At 37.6% G+C, this 27,630-nt stretch overlaps 1 protein-coding gene across 6 annotated transcripts in view; it reads right to left on the bottom strand.

The window, feature by feature from the left end:
* The window catches only part of LOC121512582 (cAMP-specific 3',5'-cyclic phosphodiesterase 4D-like), a 129,369-nt gene that overhangs the window by 78,806 nt on the left and 22,933 nt on the right, over window positions 1-27,630 (bottom strand). For 3 of the 6 annotated variants that reach the window (XM_041791918.1, XM_041791919.1, XM_041791921.1), the window contains exon 3: window positions 23,612-23,814. In XM_041791918.1, coding sequence (XP_041647852.1) covers window positions 23,612-23,814 — 203 coding nt within the window. Of the gene's footprint in view, window positions 1-19,935; window positions 20,301-23,611; window positions 23,815-27,630 lie in introns of those variants that run through there. The other 3 variants (XM_041791920.1, XM_041791922.1, XM_041791927.1) reach the window with 2 other exon arrangements.

The following is a 27,630-nucleotide window of genomic DNA, read 5'->3' as shown; positions in this document are numbered from 1 at the left end:
GATTATGGAGAGGAGCTATCGGCATCTCCACTCTCTGCTGTGTAAGTCACACTCCCATGTTTACTAAGTGCAGTTCTATCCACATAAAAATGATGAGCTAGGAGGGAAGAGACAGCTATTTTTCCAGTTTATGAAAGCTCTGGTCATCACCAACTCTTTGAAGAGACTGATCATTAAATCTGAAAAGTGAGTGCTCTTTGTACTAAGATTTGTGATTTAGACATTTTTTTTTTGCACTGAGGCTCATTTGCATAGAAAGTGGCAAATTTACCCAAAATCTAAACATGATGGGGGAAAATATACCTGCAAACAGCACCAAACCACTCAGGCTCAATTTATTTTACACACAGATAAGGGTTTTCATTGCCCATGTGCCTTCAGAAATAAACACTCTGTTTTGGTTCCATTTGTGCTGTATAGTACACAAAAGCTATTTCTGCATAACCCTTTCCTGATCAGTTTTCTCTAACTGGTCTGTTCTTAAAGTCTGAATGTATTTCTGCTGTCTTTCAATGTTATAATTGTTCTGGGTTTTTTTGTTTTGTTTTTTTTATTAATGTAAAGGACTTTTAATTTCTCTGGGTATGAATGATGTGTATAAATAAAGTTGCCTTGCCTTGCTCATTGCCACCAAAAATTAAGCTTAAATCAGGACAAAACAAAATCTGAATTGATATAACAGAAAATTCTACTTATTGATGACATTTTCAAGAGCTGAAGACAGACTGCAAAGAAATAAACACCTTTGGAGAAACATACCATTTAGTCCTGATTCCTGACCTTACTGCAGCTTTCACTATACTTGATCTTTAACAAGGAGTAAAACCACAGCTACTTACAATACCTGCTACTTTTTTGCTCCGCACCATTCTCCACTATGGATTTAACATACCAGCTGTTTACACTTCAGGTCTGCAAATTACCATACTGTTGCCACATCTGTATGTGCAATGTTTCAAATAGAGAGCATCAGTAAGCAGTGACATGACTATATCTGCATTGACTCACTGGATCATACAACCCAAATTCTGAAAAACATGACGATTTGGTCTGTTTTGCTGTTGAGTTATTGATCAGTTGTGTTTACTGATACATAACGCATATGGTCACATGTTTTGCAGTGCATCAGATCTTTGCGATAACATGCTAAAATGCTGATTTGTTCACATGAGACTGCTATTTTCTCTAAATGTAACACGACATGGCGTTAAATATCAGTCCATAGGATGTTAAGGTGCACTGGTCAACAGAAAGAGGGAAAGAGGTGCAGACATGGGGGGAGGAAGTATGAACCTATGGACAGAGAACTTTTAATCCTTTCTGCACTTTCTGTAGTCGTCTTGTTGCTGCTACTGTTTTCTGGGGTAACCCTTAATTACAACGAGTCTTTTCTGTTTTGTTCAAAACAAGGGATGCACGATATTACCGGCCTGATATTGGTATCGGCAGATATTAGCTATAAAAACAAACAAATATCGGTATCAGCAGATATCAAAATTTCTGCCGATATTTACATCTGATATTTTGGCCGTGAATATCAGCAGTATCAGAATATCAACTGTAAAATTTGGCCATATACTAAAAAAATTAGTGGAGTTCTAGGCTGGATGAAAAGACCTACGTCAGTTCATATCTTTTTCTTTATTCATCCTCATTCTTTAAACTTTAAAGTGTGTTTTAATAAAAAAAAGTTTGTTTGTTTTGTTTACCCTCAAACCTTCAAATTTGTTCAAAGGACTGAATTTTTAGTTATGTAAAACGTATTCAAATATCGATATTAGCTAAAATGAATCTGAATATCGGCATATCAGATATCGGAAAATCCAATATCGTGCATCACTATTCAAGACATTTCTTCTTCTTTTATAAAATATTTCACTGCTATCTAAACTGTAGGCTTCTCTCTGAGCCTGCTCACCCTGAGGGGCAAAGCTAAAATACTCAGTCTATGTACAGACAGTACTGCTTTAAACGCCGTTGACTGTAATGTGGAAAAACAAGTGCAAAATTTTAACATTTTAAAAAGATATCAACAAAGATTGGACAAAGGCATGTCTTAGGCAATATGCCTTCAAATATTTAAGACCTCTTACAGGTAAATATAAGACTTTTTAAGACCTTTCATGGCCTTAAATTTAAAAAGTTCAATTTATAACTTTTTAAGAACTTTCCCAGATCCACAGCAACCCTGTGTCTGTACAAAGATGGCTCTGTTAAATCTTATAGAAAAGATTTAAGGCTTATTTAGAACAAGATCAAAGTCCCCAGGCTAGCCTTGAGTAAAAGCTACCTTGATCTTGACACTTGTTAAAGTGTTGTTTCCTTCTGTTTATTTTAATGTGACGACCAGATACAGGACAACTATGAAACATGAATATTATTAAACTGTCTAAAAAGGAACTGTCATTAGATCAGATCAATCAATAAATCTTTGTTTACATAGTGCCGGTTCATAACCAAAGTTGTGTCAAGATGTGCAGGTCTATTACTGTACTCTTTGTGGTTGCTTATTATAATAGACCAGTGTTAATCATTAATATATATAACAATTTCACTGAATGAAAAAACATGAAAATGGCAGTTTTTGGCCAAATATAAGTTAATGAAATAATCTGATTAGTTTAATGACAGTTACCTACAGACCATCTAATCCATCTTATCTGATTATTTATCTTCTTCTGTAAAACCAGCTGTGTTCATCTGACTCTGCAGGGTTTTTTTTTCAAGTACAAAAACACTATCCATGTTCTTTACATGCCTCATAGCTCTGTTCTTTCACTGTATGACTGATCAGTTATAATTTGAGGTCTTAATTTTCCTTAAGGTAAGAGGAGAGGAGGGAGAATGACGTGGGATTTAGATTTTATTTATCACTAGATAAATGCATGTAGACTGGATGAACAAACCAGTATGTGTGCGTGCTTGTTGCCAGTCAGAAGCTCAGGTAAGGTAAAGCCCATCATGCTGTCACTGTGTGTTGCTGATGCAAAGCAGAATCACAAATTTAGCTTTTGATTTAAAAAATAAATAAATAAATAAATAACACTTTACACTTTAACTTGCATTTGTTTACAATGCAAACCTACCACTATCAATATGGCAGATGTGCTGATGTGTCTCAGCAGGGAGCCAACAAAGACAATACAGTGTCTATGTGTATCTACACGAGAGTGTCAGCCTCTCCCCTTTTATCCTTAAGCTTGGTAGTGTTTTGCCATTTAACAATGCATTTTTTAAATTATAATATGTCTCCCTATGGTTTGCAGCCATAAAAGCACAGACCTGTGCCGCCATCTGGGTAAAAAATGATTTAGCCCACTCCAGTTATCATCGTAGCTTAGAGTCCCCTCCCAGATCCACCTTAGGTCTGAAGAGTGTTTTTCTGCCATGGGGATTAAAATCTAAAGTGATGTTGTGTGCTGTTACTGTGGATGTCAATGTGTGTCTGTGTGTATGATGTGGCACCTAAAAATCTGGAAGTGTGAATAAGAGAAAGGAAAGGCGAAATTCTCCCTTCAGACGGCCTCAGACGAAGAGAGCCTGTGAAACATAAATGATTTAAAACTATAGTAATAAGGTTTCCCCATTATTCATCTGAGCTGCCTTGATATAATTAAAATATTAGTTTTAAAGCCAGTAGGTGCAGTTCCTCTTGGATTAATCATCTATTAAAAAAAAAAAAAATACCTGAGAGCATCATCTCCAAAGCTCTTTGTGTGAGATCAAATATTCAAGCCTGTAAGATCTGAAGTCTGTGATTCACAGTGAGTCACGGTCATAATAACATGTATCATCTCAGCGGGGGAGGAAATGGCCGTTCTTGCACCTGGTGGAATAACATATGTTGAAGGTTGCATGTAGATATCATAGAGGGGTGACAGGAGACATCTACTGATTCTCTCCTGGAGCTGAGAAACCCATAGCGACACTCGTTAACCTCCAAAAAGATTCAAAATCTGTTAAAATCTCTTAAAATCAACAAATAGGGAATTGTTTTCCCCTGTGGTGTGGGTGGAAACTAACTGAATAAATTCTATGTACACATTGGCCAAACTAATAAAATTTGATTTAGCGTTTTGCTTTTCAACTTCAAAGCAGTGTTTTTGTGTGGACAGGATAATCCACAGTCATCTCTGTATGTCTGAGCACATTTTAATGAGATTTAATCATCAGTATCTCAACCAGGGGACATGGCCCAGCCTCCTCTTTACAGCACCAGTTTGTGATTTAAGCTGTCAAGGTGGGCGTACGTTAACATTTAAATCTTGCCTAATGCAGTTTTGATTCTGTTAGGAATAAATGAAAAAGCAGATGAAAATCTTCATCAAATTATAATGATCTCTTGGGGCAAGGGTGTAAATTTGATTGCTGTGCGGCAAATATCATAGATACTGTGAAGTGAAATTGTGAATACAACACAGATTCTGGCTTTACAGTGTGTACAGTGTTACACAGTGATGAAACATCAACACCAGTGAATCCAATTTAACATGGCTTTTAATAACAATTCAAGAGGATAAATCATAAAAATGCAGGTGGAAAGCTTTTACTATCTTAATTCAATGCATGATGGCAACACGATGAACAAAGTTAGTGTCTCTTTCCCAGGGCAGAGCAGTGCCAGAAATCAAGGAAAACGTATTTTTTTTGCATTTGCATTTGTGTCGTCTGGCCTGATCGGTTGCAGTAACTTGGTCACAATTACTTCAAAAATTACTTTTAAGAAAGTAATTTTTGAAGTAATAATAAATTAATTAAATTAACAAAAAAGTTTTAGGTTATTAAGCCTACATGTTGACAATATAAAAACCTTAAAATAATTGATTATTATACATATTTAACCTTGAAAGATCAACCATTTACCAGTCAAAGAGACAGGAACTGGAGACAATTTATCTGGTCTTTCCCACATCCTATTATGTTTCTAATAATAAAACTGATTTAGCCTGGTTAATTTGGTAATGATATGATAATTAAAATGCTTTAACAGCGTCAGGCTTATTATTAACAGTGACAGGGAGTTGACAGTTTGGAATGTTTCCCTGTATTATGGCCAAGCCTCCTGCCTTAACAGAGAGATGAATCTCATTTTGTGCCAGTCTGATTAATCGGCACAGAGATACCCCTTGACTCAACACACCAACAGATCTGCACTGATGTGATGAATCAGAGTCATTATGCCTACCACCTCCTGTTTGCTCCTGGAATGGATCTGCTGTCCTTGCTTCTCATATTACTGGCTAAACTAAAGCAATTACAGATATTACAGATTTATTGTTTGTGTTAGCAACGAGGGAGACACAAAACGGTGGGCAGGTCAGTAAACTGTTGCCAACAAGCAATTCACAGGTAAAATGTTAAATATTTTTAAATATTTTCAAATAAGAAGCTGATGTTGTTTATGCAGCTGTTGTTTTTTGAGCCTTTACAGTCTGTCTCTGTACATGATTGTCATTCTAAACTGTACTGTACACTGTTTAAAACCATCAATAAGCACACAGTTTCTCTTGCTTTGCCTGAAGTGTAAAGGACTCAAACATCTTCCTTGTATAAACGTAAATATTGTGTGTGTTTTTTTATGGACTTGACTATCCTGGTGATGATCAAACAAAAGTAAGAAACCTGAATACTAGTACTGATCATGTACACAGGGATATGAATGGGGGGGGGGGTACTCAAGCCCATATAAACAATATGAAATGTACTTCAAAGACTTCAAAGTAAAGCAAAATCAGCAACTGGTCTCTAAATACACTATTTGGAATCAAGTTGCTGTAAACATAGGAGAAGACTATAGATAAAGTATAGAACTATGTGTGCCTGTATTATGGATTTAACAAAGTTTTGACATTTTTTTTCAAACTTTCAAATCTTTTTTGTTTTTGGTGAGGCGCAGTGTGTGGCTCAATAATGCACTTCAGCTTCCACCCAGAATCTGTTTTGTACCACAAAGTATTGTTTGGTAATTTATCTTGGCTTACAAAGAGCAAATGCATTTGTTTCTCTCTTCTGTTGTACCTTGACTCAATCAGTGGGCATTGTTTGCACATGGACAAGAAGTGCTTTGCTCATCTCATGTAGCGCTCACCATGCAACCGCACTGTTGATGCCAGATGGAATACAAATCCTATTTGCTGTTTGAATGCAGCATTCTTCACCACCAAAGATAACAGGGAAAACAGCCCTTAGATGTTTTTCAAATAAGATCACCATGTGTCCATAACAGTTATTTTTATTTATTATCAAAAACTGCCTGTACAGACTTGCTTGTTCCTCAACTATGGAACCTGCTCCGATGTGAACCCAATCCCTGGGTTTGGTAACAGAACTATTCCAAAACCCAACATATGTGTCTTTGGCATGATATGGGACAGAGAAAACATGCAGGCTCCACTGTGACCAGGCTGAGAGGAGACAGTGTTGGCTGATGCTACTTGTGTACTGCCTGCTTGTTCCATTTGGATACATTTTGCTTCTCTCTTGTGAGTGGGATGCAACTGCAGGGAAAATAAAATGTCTTTGTGTCACAGTGTCTGTTGAGTCATTGATATTATTAATTCCCTGTTTATCTGGCATTTGGGAACTTATAATTAATTGTTACAGGCTTAATGGCATTACAATGAAGGTCTTTAAGAGAACTTCCAGTACTGGGTTAAACCGGCAAAGCCTAGTTCAGGTATAACCCAGTTTGAACATTAACTACAAACCCCCGTACTGGGCTGCACTAGCTGAGACAGTTCCAGAACAGGTAACTGTAATTTACATCTTCTAAAAGCTCAAGGCAGGTGTAGAGTCCTCAGTAAAATAGTTGTCATAGTCTATTTTTTTAAAAGTTGGGATAACTCAAGAGAAATTAGGAAGGGCAGAGGGTTTTTTTTTAATGGCTGTTTGATGTCAGCAGTGCCTTCTTCATGATAGATTATGCCTCTCAATAATGTATGATGACTTTGGTTAGTACATCTGCTTTTGTTTGCAATGAGCAGATATAATTTAATCCATCCAATAACAGAGTACTGTCAAATTACCTTATGATTTACATGAAGAGTTCACCACTCAACGTCAGTGCTGGACTCACCTAAACAGAACACTATGTTTGATTTTACATGTTCATCACTGTAAATTAAAGGCAGTAAAATGGAAGTTATGTTTAGCCATCTCTTCAAAGACAATGTATAAAACACTGCACTACGCAAAAGGCTTTTCGTGATTGGTCACAGGAACTTAAAATGTAATTTCTGTGATATTTTGGATGATTTGGATATTATTCTATTAGTTAAAGTGAACCTTGTGTCATCCCAGTGGGGATATTTGGGCTAACCCAGTGGTTTTCAACCTTTTTTGCCTGAGGCATATCTAAGCTCAAGCTAAAATCTCAAGGCACAGCATATCCAAATAATCTCTTTAAAAAGCGTCACAATGACTTAAATTGTTGTGTAGCTGTAGTCATAGTGTTTGGTTGTGAAAACTCTTATGACACACTGAGACTTGCCTCAAGGAACCTAAGTGTCCCTTGCCACAAAAGCTGGTGCAAAAGACCACAGGGCTCTCGCCAGTTTACACATGTTGCTTCCAACTACCATAGTTGGAAATACCAACTATTTCTAATCAGTGTTCTACAGTTAAATTTCAATGTAAAATAATTCTCTTCTTATAGAAACACATCATGCTTTAGTATTTTCCAATTTTCAGCCAGCGTTTGACTAAAAACCTAACATTTTTCATGGAGAAAAGCTCTTGTCATATCTTATACATACATGTATAAGCTGTGACAGGCAGTTGAAGTCATGCTGACAATGCAATACTCAATGCAAGTATGGTGCAGTATTACTTTAAACACCTGAAATCATTTTAACGCAATCAACTTTTTGATTCCAAAGCAAAAAGTGAAGGTTAGAATCAAGTAGGCACACATAAACTGTGGGTTAACTATGTATAGGTCATGCTTCAGTACAAATATACACCTCTGAGGTCATACAAATTTCAGTGCTTGTGTTTCAAATGATTGTTATTTTGACTATCTTACTATCAAAGCTTTACTTGTTCTGAGATATCAGAGTGTCATTATTACTGTGCATAGAGGAGGCAGTTATGCACATTATAAAAATGTAAAGAGCTCTGTGGGCCTGTGAAACATCACACCCTGAACAAAACCAACAAACAAGTTAATCAAGCAGGCAGCAGCAGCAATTTCGAAGAACCGCCTGCCTTGTTTCTGCCACGGGTGACTGGTCTGTCTGGGATTTGAGTAAACGCTGTCAATTCTGCATAATCTTACTGCCAGCCTTAGGCAAAAGCATAAAGAGCAGGAAAGCTATAATCATTTTTCAGACTGATGTGATTTTACATCACAGCTTGAGTCTGAATTTAACTTTTTTTTTTTTTACATCAGGATTCAAGTTCTTCCACATAAAATGAAACTGAAGGAGTGTCAGTGTAAGACAATACCTAAAAAAGATAAAATAGCTGGACCAACAGTAACTGTAATCTTAAAAGGATCCAGAAGCTTTTCTTACATTAACATGTAAGTAAAGATTACAATCCAGGCTAGATGAGACCTCTTGCCTCCACTTTTAATGCTAAGCCTCCTGACACCAGCTCAATGCTTAACAGACTAGAAGGTAAATTTTCATCTAACTCTTGAAAAGAGTCTAGTTCCTGGGTCTTGGATTGTTTATTGAAAGACTGTCAATTGATTTTGTGTCAATTTTGATGTTACTGGTCTCAAACTGATGCTCAAACAAGACTATGACTAAAATTCCCTCATATGAGGAATAAACGATATAGCATACATTTTTAAGAACACAGATGGTGTAGCATCCAACACTTTTCAAGTACTGAAGCCTCCTATTCATCTATGATTAATCCATATGCCATATATCCCTTATCTTGGAAGCGGAATCACAGATTTACCCCCAGAAAGAAGAATAGATGTAATTTATCCATTTATTTTTGTTTCTTTTTAATTGTAATACTTATTTTCAGGCTTTTTGCTTTTATTGTAGAGTTAGGACAGTGGATTGAGCTAGGAATAGGAATGAAAGAGTGGGGAAATACATGTGGGCCTGTATATTCATATTAGCCCGGTCATGGCTTTATAGCACCTTCCCACAAACACAGCAGTGCTGCTGCAGGAAACAGACATCCACTCTTACGGCATTTGTTCTAAACATGGGCACATTAGTCAGCACCTTATAACATGACGGTAATCAAAGCATGGCTATCCTTAGATACCCCGAGATACAGTACCATCAAGTGACAATACATTCTTTTTTTAACAGCATTAAAGATAATTTCACGTATCCCTGTTTAAAAACCAACTGCATAAAAACTCAAAACCACTATCTAACAACTACACTGGTGCAGTTTCAAAACCTTTCCAAAAAGTGGTACATGTTAATGTTTTAACAGATCATCTCCAACTCGTCATTTGTCTAGATGTAGTCTCCTGTGTCCTGACTAATTACTTTTTGAAAACAGCCTGGATAAAAAATAAAAAATAAAAAAAACTCAGAGACTGCACATTGTCTCCCTGGACTACTGTGATTATCTCTAGCTGACAGTGTGGAGGAGGGAGGCAGGCTGGTTTGTGTTTCCTTTGTCAACTCTCAATAAACCACAGTGATAATAAATCAATGTCGCCATGCCCCGTGGGTGCTCATCTTCACCTTTTTTGATCACAACACTTTTTCAGACGTCACAAAGGGAATGCATGACTTCTAGGACACTCAAGAAAAACACTTCTAGCTTTCAAATTGCTCATCAGTGTGGAATAGGTATAGTGAAACTAATAACACTTGCTGTAAGGATTTCTCAAAAACTGAAGCCAAACATTTATTAAGCAGGACCAGTGGTGAAAAAGAGGTAGGATACAAATACATGTGAGTGAACTGTTCTGTAAATCTCAGTGTAATGGTTTCCTGACTTACGATTTGATGCATAACATAAAAAGCAGGTGATAAATCCTCCCCTTGAGCTCTTTACAAAAGAAATACATTTAAATAATAGTTTCTAATAAAAGGAGCTATAATGCCAAGCTGTCTATGGAAGCCGTGGTAGTGTAAGGATCATTTTAATTTGAGTTTCCAAAGATCTTCAACTTCACTCTTCCTTAAACCATAACACAAGAGGGGGGAAAACTCTCAAAATGAAAAGACCATAAACACTTAATTGGAATCATTTTTGTTTTTGTATTTTGGTCTCTGTCTAGATAAAAAATTATCAAAGAAAAAGGACCACCACAACACAGTGGGAGTTGTCCATGGGTGTATGAAAACAAATAGTGAGAATACAGCAGTGGTCTATAATTTCACTTGGATATAATCCATCTGGTGGCGGTTGCAGGGCTGTTAAATTGGGTTTTTAAGTTCATTCATTCAAAACTGACAGCTCATGTAGGTATGCATGAAAACAATATATTAGCTTCACTAATCCTCCCTCAACAAAATGAAAATCCAGTCACGCTTTTATGTCTTTTGTAATCATGACATTAACAACATTAATGTTTTTATTTTCGAGTCTGTTCTCACCCACTCTGATAACCTGCTGGGGAACCCTTTATGCCATTATCCCTGGAAAACAGCAGGGCTCCATAGCAACAAATGTAATTTTCCCCATCCCAACATAAGAAGTGTTTTTGAAGTAGGCCATTCCAGTTCATCTTGACCATTGATCCAGAAAACACTTTCTTTCTTGCTACTTGCTGCCTAGGTGTAGCAACTTGAAATATATTACACACTGAAGACATAAAAGCAAGAGCTTTAAGAGCATACACAACCCAGTCAACAAAAATGTTTTGATGTAGCAGCCCTGTTTACATAATTGAGTTTCTATGCTTTTTTATCATCTCTAAGCGTCATGGTTGGACTGAAGGATTCATGAAACCAACAATCTCTTTTAGTGAAAGTTGTAGTATGCCAATGTTTTCTCTCACATTTAACAATGAAATCAGATCAGGGTTTGTTAAACAGGTCACCTTTTCTGTTCTGTTTTATTCAGCAGCTAGATATACATTGACTGGGCACAAAAAATAAACATTTGTAACAGATATCTGTTCATGCCACATAATTTAGCCGATGGACGATGTTTATAAACAAGGCCAATATCAGCTGATACTGATGATATACTGATACATCAGTGCATCCCTAGATGTGTTTTTATTTGATTGATTAAAAAAAGGCAAATCCTCAAAACCATGAAGCTATGACTGTTAAGCCATTGCAAGCAGAAAATTATAAACTAGAGTTTGTTTTAAATAATGCACAATTTAACTGTATAGGCCATATGTGCATATTCTGGGAGTCATTTTTTTATTCTAACAGAGTTAAATTTATGTATTATTTCTTGGCCTGCAATCAACCAAAGAAAACCATGGCCCACTGACGTTACAGCCACCCAACTAATTGATTGGTCAGTGAGTTTTTTTTTTAATTGCATGTTATCTTAAGCAAAATTTATCAGTGACAGGTACCTGGTTGTACTCTCCTTGTAGTCTAAATGAACCCCTAAAAAATAATTTTAATTTTGCAGCATGATGACTTTTCTTTTCCCCATCATGTCATACTGAAATAACAGCTGAATAAGAGACGACCAGCATGCACCTGTGTTCACATAATCTATAATAACTACAGTAACTGTTGAGAAATATATTAAAAAAAAAAACTCAACTTCAGATATTTTTCTTTTTGTCTTTATTAAGACTACTATCAAGGGGACCCACTTGTTCCAGCCTCTGCTGTCTAATTTACAAGAATATGCTAGAGGACATGCACTATATATTTACAGAGGTAAAGTGGTAAAAGTCCAAAGGTCTGTCTGGAACAGACATCGAGGTTAACGTACAGGTTTATAATTAGATAAGAGGACTTAATATTCTATCACGTATTTTGACCAAACTCGTTCCATTCTTACCAAACATCCTTCTGGTTAATGACAGCTCTAGTTTAGAGCTTTCAGTTAAACAGAAGCGTGTCCTTTTAGCTGACCTCACCACTGCCAAAAGACTTATAGCATGTAGATGGAAACCCCCCCATTTACTATCTATACAGAAATGGCTGTTGGATATTGCAAACATGGAATGCCTGGCAGCAGAAATGCACCATGCTAAACTTGATAATGTAACACATAGGATTGATACCATAAGAATTCTTGAGGCTTCACTTTGAACAGCTTTATTACTTTTTTGGTCCATCCTCAGGGCCCTTGGGGTGGGGTGGGTGGGTATGGGTTGGATGGGGTGTTTTATTTTACTTTTCTATGTGTACTTGTAATTATTGAGAACAGAGGGGCAGGCTTATTTTTATTTTGCACTCTTTCTTTTGGCCTATTATTCATTTATCCTCTGTTCAATATTGCTGCATGTTTACGCAAATAATCTCTCTTCTGTATATTGGCTTCTAATGGGACACAACACTATGTACTTGAACTATGTATATGAACTTTCTTGAAAATAATAAAAAATTGATCACATAAAGAGGACTTAATATAAAGTATTTGTCAACTGGTGTATTAAAGGCGGCAGGAATAGATACAGTGACGGTTGACAGAGCAGTGATACTCACAGTAGCATTTCAATAACATATTCTACGTCACGGCTGTGTCCCTCTCTCTACCCGGATTGCCCACTGCAGCACACTCACCTCTCTACCTCTGCTGACCCCAACTCTCTGACCAACAAGATTTTGGTCAGATGATAGCTCATTAATCAACAGATGGGAAGGTGTCAGTGCTAATTATTTCTTTATTTCATTCCTTTTTTATTTCAGGTTCATGTTAAAAGTCAATGTTTTGTCAATCAACTTTGAAAAAGAAGTTAAGACTGTTTCTTCACATTAAAGAAATATAATCATACACCATACCATCTATAAAAGCAGCATCCATACAGCCCATAAGGGGCACTGTAAGAAAGATATGAAGATTGAAAAAAATGAGACTGTAATGACCTTTCGGGTTTAATATCAGCTCTTATATAAATTTCTCCCACCTGTACAGAGGGTGTTTAATAATTAAAAAACAGTTCTGAGTCATCTGGAATGATACACCATCACCAGAGATAGTCTTGGACAAAAAAAAGAGTAAAAATGTATTCAGGGAAGAATTACAGTAGTGCCAGTGGTGTCGCCTATAAAGGTAGCTGACTCATTTCTCTTACTCCTACCTACAGCTCAACTTGTTTGCATTTTCACTGTCAACGTGTCAGGACTGACATTAACACATTAGCCGGACTCCATGATGTAGGAAACTAACGTAAAATAGTCAAGGCTGCATCCTTAAAGTGAGGGTAAAAGAAAGCTTCCTCTGAAGGCGACGCCGTTTTAAGGACCATTCAAATCTACAGAGGTTGATGCCAGTAAACTCGGTTATCCATTTGTGTTTTTATTTCTATTTATAATTAGTTTTCTCACATGAAGTGACACATTTAATTCTGAAAACATACCAGATTCACAGCTGGCTTGTCAGAGCATGTATGTGTAAGTCATATTTAATCTCTTAATTATATTTAACTCACTTCTGTAACCCTGAGGGATTTCTTTGTCAAACCCATTAAAGATTCAATAGATGACCCAAATAAAATTTCATAAAAATTTGGAAAATATTTGACAAAAGCAACCCTAGCAGCCTGATGTTTAAGGCCTGTACAACACTGAAAAAACATGAGCAATGTTGTCCTTTATCTCCATGTTTTACACCACTTTCCACATTATTAAGCAAATGACACTTTTCTCTTATTTTCCAAAATATTAATGCAAATGACAGTCTGAGTATTCTTCAAGTCATCAGCCATTAGAGCATAATTCAAATGTTTTTGAACAAACTTCATAATAATAAACATTTTTTTTTTTTAAACAAAAACCTCAAAATGCACTTTTCCACGTTATTAAGCAGGCCACAGGTTTCAAGCAATATGGGAAAGAAAAAGGATCTCTCTGCTGCCAAAAGTGTCAAATAGTGTTATGCCTTGGACATGGAATGAAAACATTAGATATTTCATGAAATATTAATTGTGATCATCATACTGTGAAGAAATTTGTGACTGATTCAGAGCACAGTGAAGGTTCCTGCAGATAAAGGCATAATGAGGAAGGTTTCTATCAGACAAATTCATCAGATTAAGAGAGCAGATCCTAAAATGCCATTACAAAGCAGCAAACAGGTATTTGAAGCTGCTGGTGCCTCTGGAGTCCCACCAACCTCGAGGTGTGGGATCCTCCAGAGGCTTGCAGTCATGTATAAACCTACTATTCAGCTGCCCTAACCAATGCTCACAAGCAGAAACGGTTGCAGTGGGCCCAGAAATACATGAAGACTCATTTTCAAACAGTCTTGTTGACTGATGAGTGCTGTGCAACCCTGGATGGTCCAGATGGAGGAGTAGTGGATGGTTGGTGGATGGCCACCATGTCCCAAGAAAACTGTGACGTCAGCAAGGTGGTGGCGGAGTCATGTTCTGGGCCGGAATCATGAGGATAGAGCTGGTAGACCCCTTTAGGGTTCCTGAAGGTGTGAAAATGACCTAGGCAAATTATATAGAGTTTCTGACTGACCACTTTCTGCCATGGTAAAAAAGAAGAGCAGTGCCTTCTGTAGTAAAATTTTCTTCATGCATGACAATGCTCCATCTCATGCTGCAAAGAATACCTCTGTGTCATTGGCTGCTATGGGCATAAAAGGAGAGAAACTCATGGTGTGGCCCGATCCTCCCCTGGCCTCAATCCTATTGAGAACCTTTGGAGCATCCTCAAGCTAAAGATCTATGAGGGTGAGAGGTAGTTCACATCAAAACAGCCGTTCTGGGAGGCTATTCTGGCATTCTGCAAAGAAATTCATGCAGAAACTCTCCAAAAACTCACAAGTTCAATGGATGCAAGAATTGTGAAGGTGATATCAAAGAAGTGGTCTTTATGTTAACATGTAACTTGGCCTGTTAAGATGTTTTTGATTGGCATAGCTTTTGATTTCAGTAAGTATGACCTCCTAATGCTGCCAATTCAACAAATGACCCTTACAACCAAAAAAATGTTTTAAAACTCTGCCGTGCTTAATAATGTGGAAAAGTGCATTTTGGGGTTTTTTTTTTTTTTTTTAAATGACAGTTATCATTATGAAGTTTGTTCAAAAACATTTGAATTATGTTCTAATGGCTGATGACTTGAAAATACTTGAAAATAAGAGAAAAATGTCATTTGCTTAATAATGTGGAAAGCAATGTAGTCTTTAGCCTACATTATCAACATTTTGTCCTATAATATATTTCTTTATTTAAAAGAATTTTTTAATCAAATATTGTATTTCTTTTCCTCTTTTCCCTTTGTTTCTTTTTCAGCATTCCTGAAAGCGCGGCTTTTTGTTGCAAAAAGAAAATCTAAAATACAAAAAGGGTTTGATACAGATGATCTATCTCTTCCCTTCCATTACGCAGTATAAAGCAGGATAGGAAGGGCAAAAAAAGACAGAGGGAGTCAGAGCTCTTGAGCAGCCTGACTGATAAGATTTTGGAAATTGCTGTGAGCAAAACATCACTCACATCTCCTTCAGCATCCTCAGAATGCACAAAGCAAAACATGAAGCTCAGCCTGAAGAACAGGTAGGCAGCTCCTGAAGGAGACACCCACTCAGCCACAAAAAGACACCTACACTGGTTAAAATCACCCTTATCTGTATCCTACCACATGAGGGGTATCAGATCAATTCCAACAAAATAAGAGAACAAATTATTCTCTAATTCAATTTTTCTAAAATTTACAAAACAGTATTTGCATGAAGTTGCAGAATTCCAATTTTCCAACCCCTTAACTGCATTTTTAATATTTTTTTTACTCTCTTACTTACACACAAATGTGTAACAGGTCTGCAACCATCTTGAGAGTCTGATCTCTCAAAACTATTGGGTCATGTAGACATAACAAATCTGAAACATTTCCTAGTTATTGGATGTAATTCATGCAATTTCTTTCCCAAAAGCCATCATCAATCAATGCTTTTCAGTGTCAGCTTACAGCTAACCATGCATGGGTTGACAGACGACTAAAGTCAAACTAAATGAATTGCTCCTCAACCAAAAATACACTCTTGATGGTGAATCATGCATTCTGCTTCACAGTCAATCATTCTTCAAAAAGAGCTTTTGTATAAACTTTAGAAGATATTCTTATATCTACAGTTACCAAATAGGTGCTATGATGAACAACATGTCTATACATTACTTATGGATGCAGCAATTGTGCTATCAATAATTGTGTCTTTGATTACACAACACTCTAAATAACTGACATGCAGTAACACAGATTGACACATCGAATGACTATAATGCATACTTAACTAGGGGCGTAACGGTACTGGTAATACTGTGGTACCGTGGTACCAGAAGTGTCTCAATCCTGTCCCGGACATGTGATGGTTTCAAATTGTTTGCCTTCAGGGCAGAAAGTGTAGTTTTTTTAGTGGAGCAGAGATAATAGACATGGAAACTTTAATTCCCATCGTAACCCCCATGCTTTGCGCTCCACTCGCTTCATTCAAGAGCATGAAAATGGCGGATTCATGGAGCAGCGAAGAGAGACGAGTGACAAAGCTTTTGAGACTGTGGAGGCTCCAATGACTTTTAAATCCGACATATGGAAATATTTTGGCTTCCTGGTATCAAGAAATGAGAAAGGAGAAAAAGTGGCAGACAAACAAAAGATAGTATGCGGACACTGCCAGACCGCAGCAACACACTTCATGGGGAATACGAGCAACATGAGGAACAACTTGATAAATCATCATCCCGAAAAGATTTGTGAAGATCCGAGGAGCAAAATCTGGCCAGGCCAAAAGACTCTTAAGGAAGCATTCGCAGTCCCACTTCTCCACAACAGCGCGAGGGCTCAACAAATCACGAGGAGTAAAGGTGAATATATTATACAAAGGTTTTAGAAGGCTAGTAAACATGCTGGAGCCAAAGTAAAAAACAGGTAGTAGCATTAAGGATGTTTAAAAACTAGATTTCATACAATAGTATTAAAGTTAATTGCTTCTTCTGTAACAACCTTAAATTACTGATGCCTCTTCATTATCTACAAACAAGAATATTAGCTACAAGACTGGATACTTCTATAGCTGTTTAAATGTCTGTCACCGCTGCCACAAGGTGGATGTCACACAAGGTGATTATAAGAGGGCACCTGAAACCTCCTTTCAGGGGTGAACTGATGTTGTTTTTAATCCGTTTAAAATATCAGTTATCAGTCTTTTTCTTTTTCAGGAGACTGATAACTGATATTTAAAACTGATATGCATTTACAGGTGCACCTCAATAAATTATAATATCATCAAAAAGTTGATTCATTTTAGTAATTCAATTCAAAATATAGATTCATTACACACAGACTGATACATTTCAAGTGCGTATTTCTTTTAATCTTGATGATTATGGCTTACAGATAATGAAAGCACAAAATTGAGTATCTCCAAAAAATCTTCCGCATTGTTGGGTCAGATGTCTCACATCTTCCTCTTCACAATATCCCACCAATTATAAATGGGGTTCAGGTCAGGCCAGTTTGCTGGTCAATCAAGCACAGGGATACCATGGTCCTTAAACCAGGTATTGATACTTTTGACACTGTGGGCAGGCGCCAAGTCCTGCTGTAAAATGAAATGAGCATCTCCATAAAGCTGTTCAGCAGAGGGAAGCATGAAGTGCTCTAAAACTTCCTGGTAGACAGCTGTGCAAGCAGATGACATGGTTCCACAAACCACCACTGACTGTGGAAACTTTAAACTGGTCCTCAAGCAACTTGGATTCTGTGCTTTTCCTCTCTTCCTCCAGTCTCTGGGACCTTGACATACAAATGAAATGCAAAATTTACTTTCATCTGAAAAGAGGACTTTGAATCACTGAGCAACAATCCAGTCTTTTTGTCCACAGCCCTGGTAAGAAACCTCTGACGTTGTCTCTGTTTCAAGAGTGGCTTGGCACAAGGAATGCGGCAGTGCCCATGTTCTGGATACATCTGTGCATGGTGGCTCTTGAAGCACTGACTCTGGCTGCAGTCCACTCCTTGTGAAGCTCCCTTAAATTCTTAAATGGGCTTTGTTTCATTATCTTCTTAGGGCTGCAGTTATCCCAATTGGTTGTGCAACTTTTGTTTTTAACCACTTTTTTCCCTCCATTCAACTTTCCATTAATGTGCTTGGATACAGCACTCTGAACAAACAGCTTCTTTAGCAATGACCTTTTGTGTCTTACCCTCCTTGTGCAGGGTGTCGATGATCGTTTTCTAGACTTCTGTCAAATCAACAGTCTTCCCCATGATTGTATAGGCTACTGATCCAGACTGAGAGACCATTCAAAGGCTCAGGAAACATTTGCATTAATTAGCTGATTGGAGTACAACACTGTGTAGGTTCTCAGTCATCCAGGTCAACGCTGATCAAGTGTCAGCTGGACTGGTTCCAAATTCTTGAAGACTTTTCGCCTCTTCTCCAAAAGGCTTATTCAGTTCTGTATAACACCATGAGTCTCAGATATAGATTTTTTTTAACAATATTCTAATTTTCTAAGATGCTGAATTTTGGATTTTCATTAGCTGTAAGCCAAAATTTATCGAAATTAAAAGAAATAAACACTTAAAATATATCAGTCTGTGTGTAATGAATCTATACAATGTATCAGTTTCACTTTTTGAATTAAATTACTGAAAGAAACCAAATTTGATGATATTCTTATTTATTGAGGTGCACCTGTATAGTAAGCTTTGGTAGTTTTTATATTACCCTATATGTCTTCTAGGTGTGGTTTTATATAAGCCACTTTTCTACCACTCCTTCACACATTATTTCTTATATGTTTTCATATGTACCTTGTACTCCAATATGTGAATGAATAAATAAAAAAAGAAAGAAAATTAAAAAAAGAAATGATGCCATGCACTCATTTTGTCAGTGGTATCCAGGTCTAAGTGTTAATTGGCTAGTACTCATGACATACAGCCACTCAGACTGTGTTGTAAAAAGGGCATTTTCAAAATAAAATGTAGATACCAATAATCAGCAAAATGCCAAAAATCAGGCTCAGTATTTGGCTAGGCAAATATCTGGTCGACCTCTACCTCCTTTAATGTTCACAATTATGTAAAGATTTGCCTCTTAGAGAAAGCAAGATGTTACCTTTGTTTGCAACACTACCTACACATTGACTGGACAAAGAAGAAAAAAAAATAGGACTTTATACTTTGTCCACAGGACTCACAAAGGCATTACACGTAGCTTTAAGATTTTCTGGCATATTTTATTGGAAGGTTTAACTAAGTTTAGATGGCTGTTTATCTAATTCGTATGTAAAAGGCACTAACTTTGAATAAGCATCCAGCCCCATGTTTAATGGCTCAGCCCTATAATTAAAATTCTAATAGTCTGTGCTTTACCAACCCTCTGACATTCATCTTTTATTTACAGTATGTCAGCAGACTTTCAGGCGTTTGTGAGCAGCCTACAGGATTAACATATCTTTTCGCAGTTTCATTGCGACAGCCAACCTAGACTGATGAAGCAGTCTACATCTTGGTGTTAAAAAAAATGTCAGGTCTAGAAAGTCATTAATCGTGGTTTAACTTTGTGACCTCGACAGTGTAAGCTAAATAGAGCAAATAAAGTGGACTGGAGATGTCTTCTGGTTATTTTAACACAGGGTGGTGTAAATATGATTTTGGGGGTTTCTAATGAAGCTTTTTTTATGGTAAACATATGTCAACAAAAATAAATGGAATGCTAACTTGTTAAATTCTGCCGAAAACAAACCGTCGGTTTTTAGTCATGACTACAGTACGTCAGTTAGAAGTTTAACACTTCTTGTATGGCAGTGGTAAGCTATTTTAGCATATTAACGTTGTTTAACTGAACAAACGAACCGGTTTTGCCTGTGCTGAGTTTAGATAAATACGAGGAAAGGAAGGTTACCGTTTGACCGGGGAGGGCCAGGACATGCGGGGTTTCTTCAGCCCGGGTCGTAACTTCTCCAGTGTCCGGTTGCGGCACAGGTATCGCTCGTTGTCCGAGTTGAAGCGCTGTTTGATCCGTATGTGAGTCCTAGGTTGCCGCCAGAGATGTTTTGGTGGCTTTGCAAGCCCTGCTCCTTCTCTGCTAAGCGTTGCACACTCCATTTTTTTTTCTTTTACTTTAATGGTATTCGTACAGGCAAAACTGTCGAAGCTAAAGGCTGGACGAAAAAGTAAAAACACACCGTTTGGCTGTCTTGATAGTTTGAGGAGGAAACCCCGCGCTCCAAACCGTTAATGGACAGAGAGTAGCGCGCGGGGCATGACGGTGCCTGCTGCTGTCCACGAGCCGGAGTGCTGAAACGACTCTCAGTCTCTCTGTTTAAACTCTCTCTCTCTCTCTCTCTCGCTCTCTCCAGGTTGCTCAGAACTGCTCATCTTCTGCTCCCCATTTTCACCTATCTCTGCTTCTCCATGCCAGTTTTCCTGCTTCCTCCATCTGTTTCTCTCTGTACCAACTGTCAATCATCGCTGTTCAGCAAAAACCAACACAAATACAAACATGCAGAGTTTCATACGCAAGCTGTTTGTGCTGCCTTTACAGAGAGAGTGGCTTTTATGAGCCTGCTTTTTCATGTTTGCAGCACATTTGGCAACAGATACTCAAATCTTAACTTACCAAAGTCATACTGAGTTCTTGCAACTACTGGGGCTGATTATAGACACTGTGTTAACAGTTACGTCATGTATTGAACAACATTGTTTTATTGACAACAGCTTGAGTATTGTAAACGCTATCTAGGTCTAGATAGGCTAACTAAAAATAGGCATAATCGGAAGCTGCAGCTCCTTTTGTAAACATGTAAATAAAAGGTTAACAATGCTTAGTCTACTCTTTTTCATTTACAAATGTTCAGGAGGCCTATTTTTCTAGTTTTATGCAAATTGGCTTCATCACTGAACAGAAATTTCATGCTCAGTACTAAAGTAAACATTGTTTAACAGCCTTGATTTTTTTATAGGACTACCTGCAGAAAGATGTGACTATATGCCTTAAATTTAAACAAACCATCCACAGTTGGTACGATGGAAAAGCAGTTTAGACTATATTTCAAATGATCGGGGACTTAATTAAAAGCCATTAATTGGTTTATCCAAATAATGTTATTATGGTACAGAGATCCTCCATATAGTTAACTTGATTTTATCTATTTTAGGAATGAAGACTGGAAAGGGTGCAAGGAGAGACATGCTGAGAATGCCAAAGACAGAGGGAGAGATACAAATGCCTGTGACATTTAAAAGACATTTCTTCTTCTTACTGCTGCAGTTACCAGACATCTTTTTAGGTAAAAGGGATTTTGATATTACTTAAAATGCTGAAAAGACATTCCATTCTTTATTTGTTTCTTTCTTTTTTGGTATTGTCTACACACTAAGTTTCACTGATACAGTTTGTGAGAGTTGAGCTGGTTGCACATCATTTTCCTAGTTATGTCAAATATATTAAACAAAACCCAACCACATCATAGCCACAAATCTAAAAATGACCACCATAAATGAACAAAACCGTTTTTCATTAAGAACAAAAAAGTCACACTGCATGAACTTCAGCACAGCATTAAAAAAGTACAATTCTTTAGGTCAGCCTAGGACTAGAAACTTCAACAGAAACCTTTACCCTGATGGGCTCCACTCTCACTCTGCAAAAGTGCACTTATCCTCCTATCTCATCCCATCACACACATACTCTCCCACCACCACCACTATCATCAGAAAACCTCAACAAGTTCCACTCTTCTCAGCTTCTTTTCAGAGATGGTGGCAAAATAACAGAAAATAGGGATTAAGACATTTCATGTTATGTCCTAGTTTGGTGGAACACCATTTACCAACATAAATAACTGCAGCATTTGAGAATCCCATCATAATCATCACAAATGGTCCTTGAGCATAAATACATAAAGACATCCAAATCTGAAAAAAGTGTTCATACAGGCAAGACCCCCATAAGGCTTACACATGGCAAAGATGATAATGTAATGATAAAGAAACCCTTTAGAATTCAAACCAACAGCAAGAGCACTTAAGTTGTTTAGTATGCATAGTATGTACAACCCCCAGGCCCAAAAATGTTAGGGCACTGTGTGAAGTGTGAATTAAACAGAACACAATGATTTGCAAATTCTTTTCAACCTATATTCATTTAAACACAGCACAAAAACAGGAATTTCAACGATAAATTGCTAAACTTTATCATTTTCTTAATAAAGACACATTCTGAATTTCATTCCTTCAATGCATTCTAAAAGCTAAGATGGGGGCCTGTTTACTAGGGCTGGGTACTTTCCACAGCCTCATGATATAGATCCCAATGCTCATTGATTTAGCAAAATAAACATGACATAAACATGTTGTACACAGAATTCACTAAAGCAGCTTCTTTTTCTTATTTATATTGTAGATGATAGCAGAAAAGGTATAGGTTTAAGGATGATACACTTTAAATACTTAAATTCAGATCCTCAGAGATCCAAGTAAATTAAAAAAAAAATCTATTAGCTAGTATTAAATGCAAATATAGTAATATTTTCCTTTCTAAACTTAAAATGGCTCTTCATGTTGCCTTTCTTGGTATTGTTTTTATACTTTTCATACAATGTTTTGATTTCACTTTACTTTATGTCCCCTTGCAGTTGAAAAAAATGACTTTTCGCTTTACCTCTGTATAAAACGGCACCACAGTGCTCTATATCAGTGGCACTGTTTGGCTCAAGGTCTAACAAATATAGCATGAAGTGCTTATGATCTCCTGACCCCATTCGTTCTAAACTTTGTTTAGAAGTTTAGGGAGATTTTGACTTTCCAGCATCATTCAATGCTGGTTGGGCGACGATCTCATTGAGTCTAGCTGTTGTTGCTAACTGCTAAACAGCCTGGTGTTGTGTGTCAGTGAAGACTATTGTTGCTTCAGTGTTTTACCTTGTTTACTGCATGGCTCATGACTATCATCCAAACTCCTGTCTTTATGGTGTTTGAGTTTAGCCTTACTGGCAGTAGATGATACTATAATCTACATCACCGGTGTGAGTGCCACCTACAACTTGTTTTGGTATGAGACGTGCTCTGCATCACAGTTTTTTGTAAACTGTGCCACAGAGGATGTGTACTTAAAAAATACCATGACAGGATTTCAAGCCTTTTTGATACTGTAACATCTGTATTGACACACATAGACAATGAGATGATACATTGCGATATCAATCTTTTGAGCACAAGCCTCCTGTTTACCACTTTGTTACATCACCTTTTCCTCTAACAACACTCTGTAAGTGTGTCTAGAAATTAAAGACCCTCATGTTGAAGTACTGAAAGTGGAATCCATTAAAATTCTTGCTGTAAATTTTAAATTGCTCAACAGTGTGGGGTTCAATTGTTGTATTTTGCTGTATGTTGTATTTCGCCATGCATTTTCAATGTATGAGACTGATCTGTTAATCAGTTTGAACATTAAATATGATGTCTTTGTGCTGTATTCAACTGAATATAGGTTCACATTTTTCACAAAGTAGCAATTTGGAGGGAATTATATACTCAGTAAAGACAAAAATATGTAGGTGTTTATGAGTGTAACTGACCGGTGCTCATCATGACTGGCCAGAGCTCGTCTGTACAGCACTTCCAGACGATCTAGAGGCAGCCCATGTACTGCAGACCCTCGCCGGGTGTCATTATGGTGCTCCTGACAGGAGTGTCTCCTGCTTAGAGGAGGCAGCTGCAGTGTACCAGAGAAACGTCGCCGCACCACCTGGTGGATCGCAGGCAGCGACTCTCGACGACTCTGTGATGATGATAGAGGGAGAAAAAAACATGGGGGTTTCAAAATTCAGTGTACTATTGCAGATTTGGAAAACTACAGGTATTAGTCATCCCACAGTATGATGAACGCTGGAGGCAAGCTGATAAGAAATACACTCAGAAAGACCTAAAATAAATCAGCACTCATAAAGGGGAAGCTTTTCAAAGAGAAGAATCGATTCAACTTAAATGTCAGGTTGTACGTTGGTGTTTGTTTGTAGTTTTGTTAAACCGTAAGGTTACTAAACAGGGAAGAGTTTTTAATACTTTGACAGCATGACTCATATCATTGATGTACACAGAATATCATGGAAATCTTATGATATCATGGAATAGAACTGATGCCAGCAGCATAGCATTGGTAGTGATTCACAGATGACGAATTCCTTGGTGATTCCCGACTCCTGACTGGAACCACTAGAAGGATGACTGCTACTTTGGGCTAAAATGTCTCAGCTTCCACTAAATTGATGCCATAAAATTTTGTGCGAATATCCAGCCCCACAGAATAAATGGTTTGCAATTTTTATGGAGCCCTGCCATGAGTAAAAAATGATCAAAGTGCTGAGCTGTTAAAACCAGATAATTAATGTGGTTACCACAAAGGCTGTTTACACTGTCGCTGTGGGTATTGAGCATTCTCCAGCCATCAATCCAGGCATCCATCCATCCATCCATCCATCCATCCATCTTCTTCTTCTTCTTCTTCTTCTACCCCAGGGCCTCCTCCCAGTAAATCATGCCCTGAAGACCTCCCCAGTGAGGGGACCGAGAGTCATCCTGATCAGATGCATTGATTACCTCAACCAGTTCTTTTTGATGTAAAGGAGCAGTGAGTCTATTCTAAGACCCTTCTGGATATCCAAGGTATTCTACTAATCTCAGGCTCTGTCCACATGGAGATGTATTTAGGAGCATACGCAAAAGCATTTTGTTGAATCGTTTCATCCACAGGGAAACAGCGTTTTGGGATGGCATATATGCTACTTTTTGAAACTGGATCCCAGAGTGAACAAATCTATATACGCATACCATTTCATCTCCATGTGGACAGTGAAGTGTATCTTCCTTGAAATGATAACCACTTGAGCTGCATGCACGGGTCTAGCCAAAACAACAATTAGGGTTTACAGGGTTGTGGTCTATCCTCATTTGTGAGTTAGGCCCTGAGATACTCAAACTTTTTCTGTTTATGAAAGAACTCACTCCCCACACATAGGTAGTAAACCACCCTTTTCCTGGTAAAGAACCATGGCTTCAGCCTTGCAGGTGCTGACCCTTATTCCACCTGCCTTACAATCAGCTGACAACCACCCAAGTACCTACTGGAGGTGTCCAGCTGAAGGAGCAAACAGAACGTCATCTGCTAAAAGCAAAGGTAAAATGTTGGAGTCCCCTCCTCCACTTCAGGACAGTTTCATTACCATTCTGATTTGAACATGTAGCCCCATTTTGCAAACTGTTCACAAAGCTATCGACTCTTACGTGACCAGCTTACATAATGTTTTCTTAATTGAACATTCAAACATACTGTATATTATTATTGATTTGTCTAATACACAACTGACCAGTTATGTACCCTCCAAGTATAGTTGTGCTCTCTATCATTTCAATTAAGTAAAGAGTAGCACAAATCCCTCAGATAAAGTCCATTAATAAAACATTAGAGATGAGACCTTAATACCCCAAAGAAATTATAGAGCGTTATCCAATTAGTCCTAATTACCATATCTTTGCAAAATAATGCTGTTCATTGATGCATAAATATATTATTTATACAGTATATGATTTAGTCCTGCCATAATAATCTAAATCATCCTACTAACTCATAAATAACTCAGTAAGGCATGAATTAATACACACAAATTAGTCTAGTGACACGTGACATCTGTCCTCAGCGTGCTGCAAATGAAGCACAAACTCTTTTCACATCTGACGCTAAGTAAGTAGTTTGTTTGTCTTCTTCCCTGACTCTTAAATTGACAATTTTTTATCTTGCATGTTGTGCATGCTAATCCATTTAGTATCCGCTGAGGGGCTGTAATGGATTGCAGCAGGGAGAGACATCAGGCGGGGAGACAGCAGCTTTGTCTGGTTGACAAATAACACTGTGTCAACTCCAATGTGTGATTCTGCCTCTGTGTGTGTTTGTGAGGAGAGATTGTGTTAAAAACACATAACAGAGATGACTTCTCTCAATTAAAGAGTGTCAAATGAGATTAGGGTAGCCAAGAAAACATGTTAGTCCAAAAATCCATGTCCATTTTGGCCAAGCCTTCGGCACCTCAGAGCCTTTGTTTGTGTTTAATTTGTGCTTCAGCAAAGTTCAGAGAGTCATCACCTAGAGGTGTGACGGATATTGATCCACCATCCTGGAAACTGGAAAAGAAAAGCCTTGTTTTCTTGCTCGCTGTTGTCAGGTGTCAAAACAAAACATGAATGGCAGGTTTGCTGCCAGGCTACAGACAAGTCATTACAGGAAGTCCTGATAGTCTGCAGTGTTACGTGATATCCATCTTACTTTTTCCGACAGACCCAGAGATTTCCAAAGATCTGGTTTTATCCACTTGTCTCACCTTTGGTCATTTTGTCCCAGTCGATAAAAACAAATGGGTTCACCTGGAGACTGGGCTTAGAGCAAGACTTGCTTGAAACTGATGAAAGAAAAGGCACAGTTACAGACTAAAAAGAGGTAATTAGAAGGATATCACAAGTGTTTATCAGAACCGCTGCAGTCAGCCTGCTGAGGAACTGGCTTTTCCAGAGATGGATAGAATAAAACAGCATTTATGTACATCTTCAGACTGGCCGTGTCACCAGCTCTTTCTCATCTTGTCACTCTCAACACTTCACTTCCTGCACTTGTGAGTTTTCTGACTATGTGAATGTCTACCCAGCCTGATTAGCCTCACCGTTGCCTTGTTTTCAGCCCTTTACACTTCCCTGTCTCCTTATACTGTCTTGCAACAATATACTCATCTTTCTCCAGTTTTTATCTGGCTTTTGTCTGTTTTCAGATTTTCATTTGCTGCCAGCTCCCTGTTGGATGTCCTCAATTCCAGTAAACCTTTTGTACTTGGATTTTTCTGGTAATAAATATGTTTTCCAGTCAACTCATATCCTTCTGCTTCCCTTTGGTTGCTACTAACCTGGTTGAAGATGTGCCTGGGCACTCAAATGAAAAGGGACAGAAATAGCCTTGTTTTAAGGTTAGAATGGAAAGAGGAGGGCTTACAAGTAAAATTCGCCTTCACCACATCTATGAGAATGAAATCCACGTCTCTTTGATATTGTACAATAAACTCTTGGAAAGCAGAATCTTCTGAGAATCTCCCAGCAAGATTAAATGTATGAGCTGGCTGAATAAGACGGTCTGTGGACCTTGTGTTGAACTTGTTGTCAGCTACTACAGTGCCTATGAAAAGTATTGACCCCCTTGGATATTTTACACTTTCATTGATTTTATAAATCAATCATGGTCAATATAATTTGGCTTTTTTGACTAAAAAAAAACCCTTTAACGTCAAAGTGAAAACAGATTTCTACATATGATGTCAGTTAAATACAAAAATGTAATGTAAACTAATTGGTTGCATAGATATTTCATTGCCAATACTTTGTAGCAATCTGTTTATACTTTGACATTAGTATTTTTGTCATTCTTTTTTGTCAAAAAAGCCAAATTATTAAAAGCAAATAATTATGTTGACCATAAAATTACCATACAAAAGTAAGCTAATCTTTTAACCCCATACAGGTAAGTGTCAGAAGAATGGAAAGTTTAAACATGTTACAGCAC

The sequence above is a fragment of the Cheilinus undulatus genome, linkage group 7 (genome assembly GCF_018320785.1).
Source record: "Cheilinus undulatus linkage group 7, ASM1832078v1, whole genome shotgun sequence".
NCBI classification, from domain to species: Eukaryota; Metazoa; Chordata; class Actinopteri; order Labriformes; family Labridae; genus Cheilinus; species Cheilinus undulatus.
The sequence above is the reverse complement of the archived record's forward strand: the minus strand, read 5'-3'. Positions and strand labels throughout refer to the sequence as shown.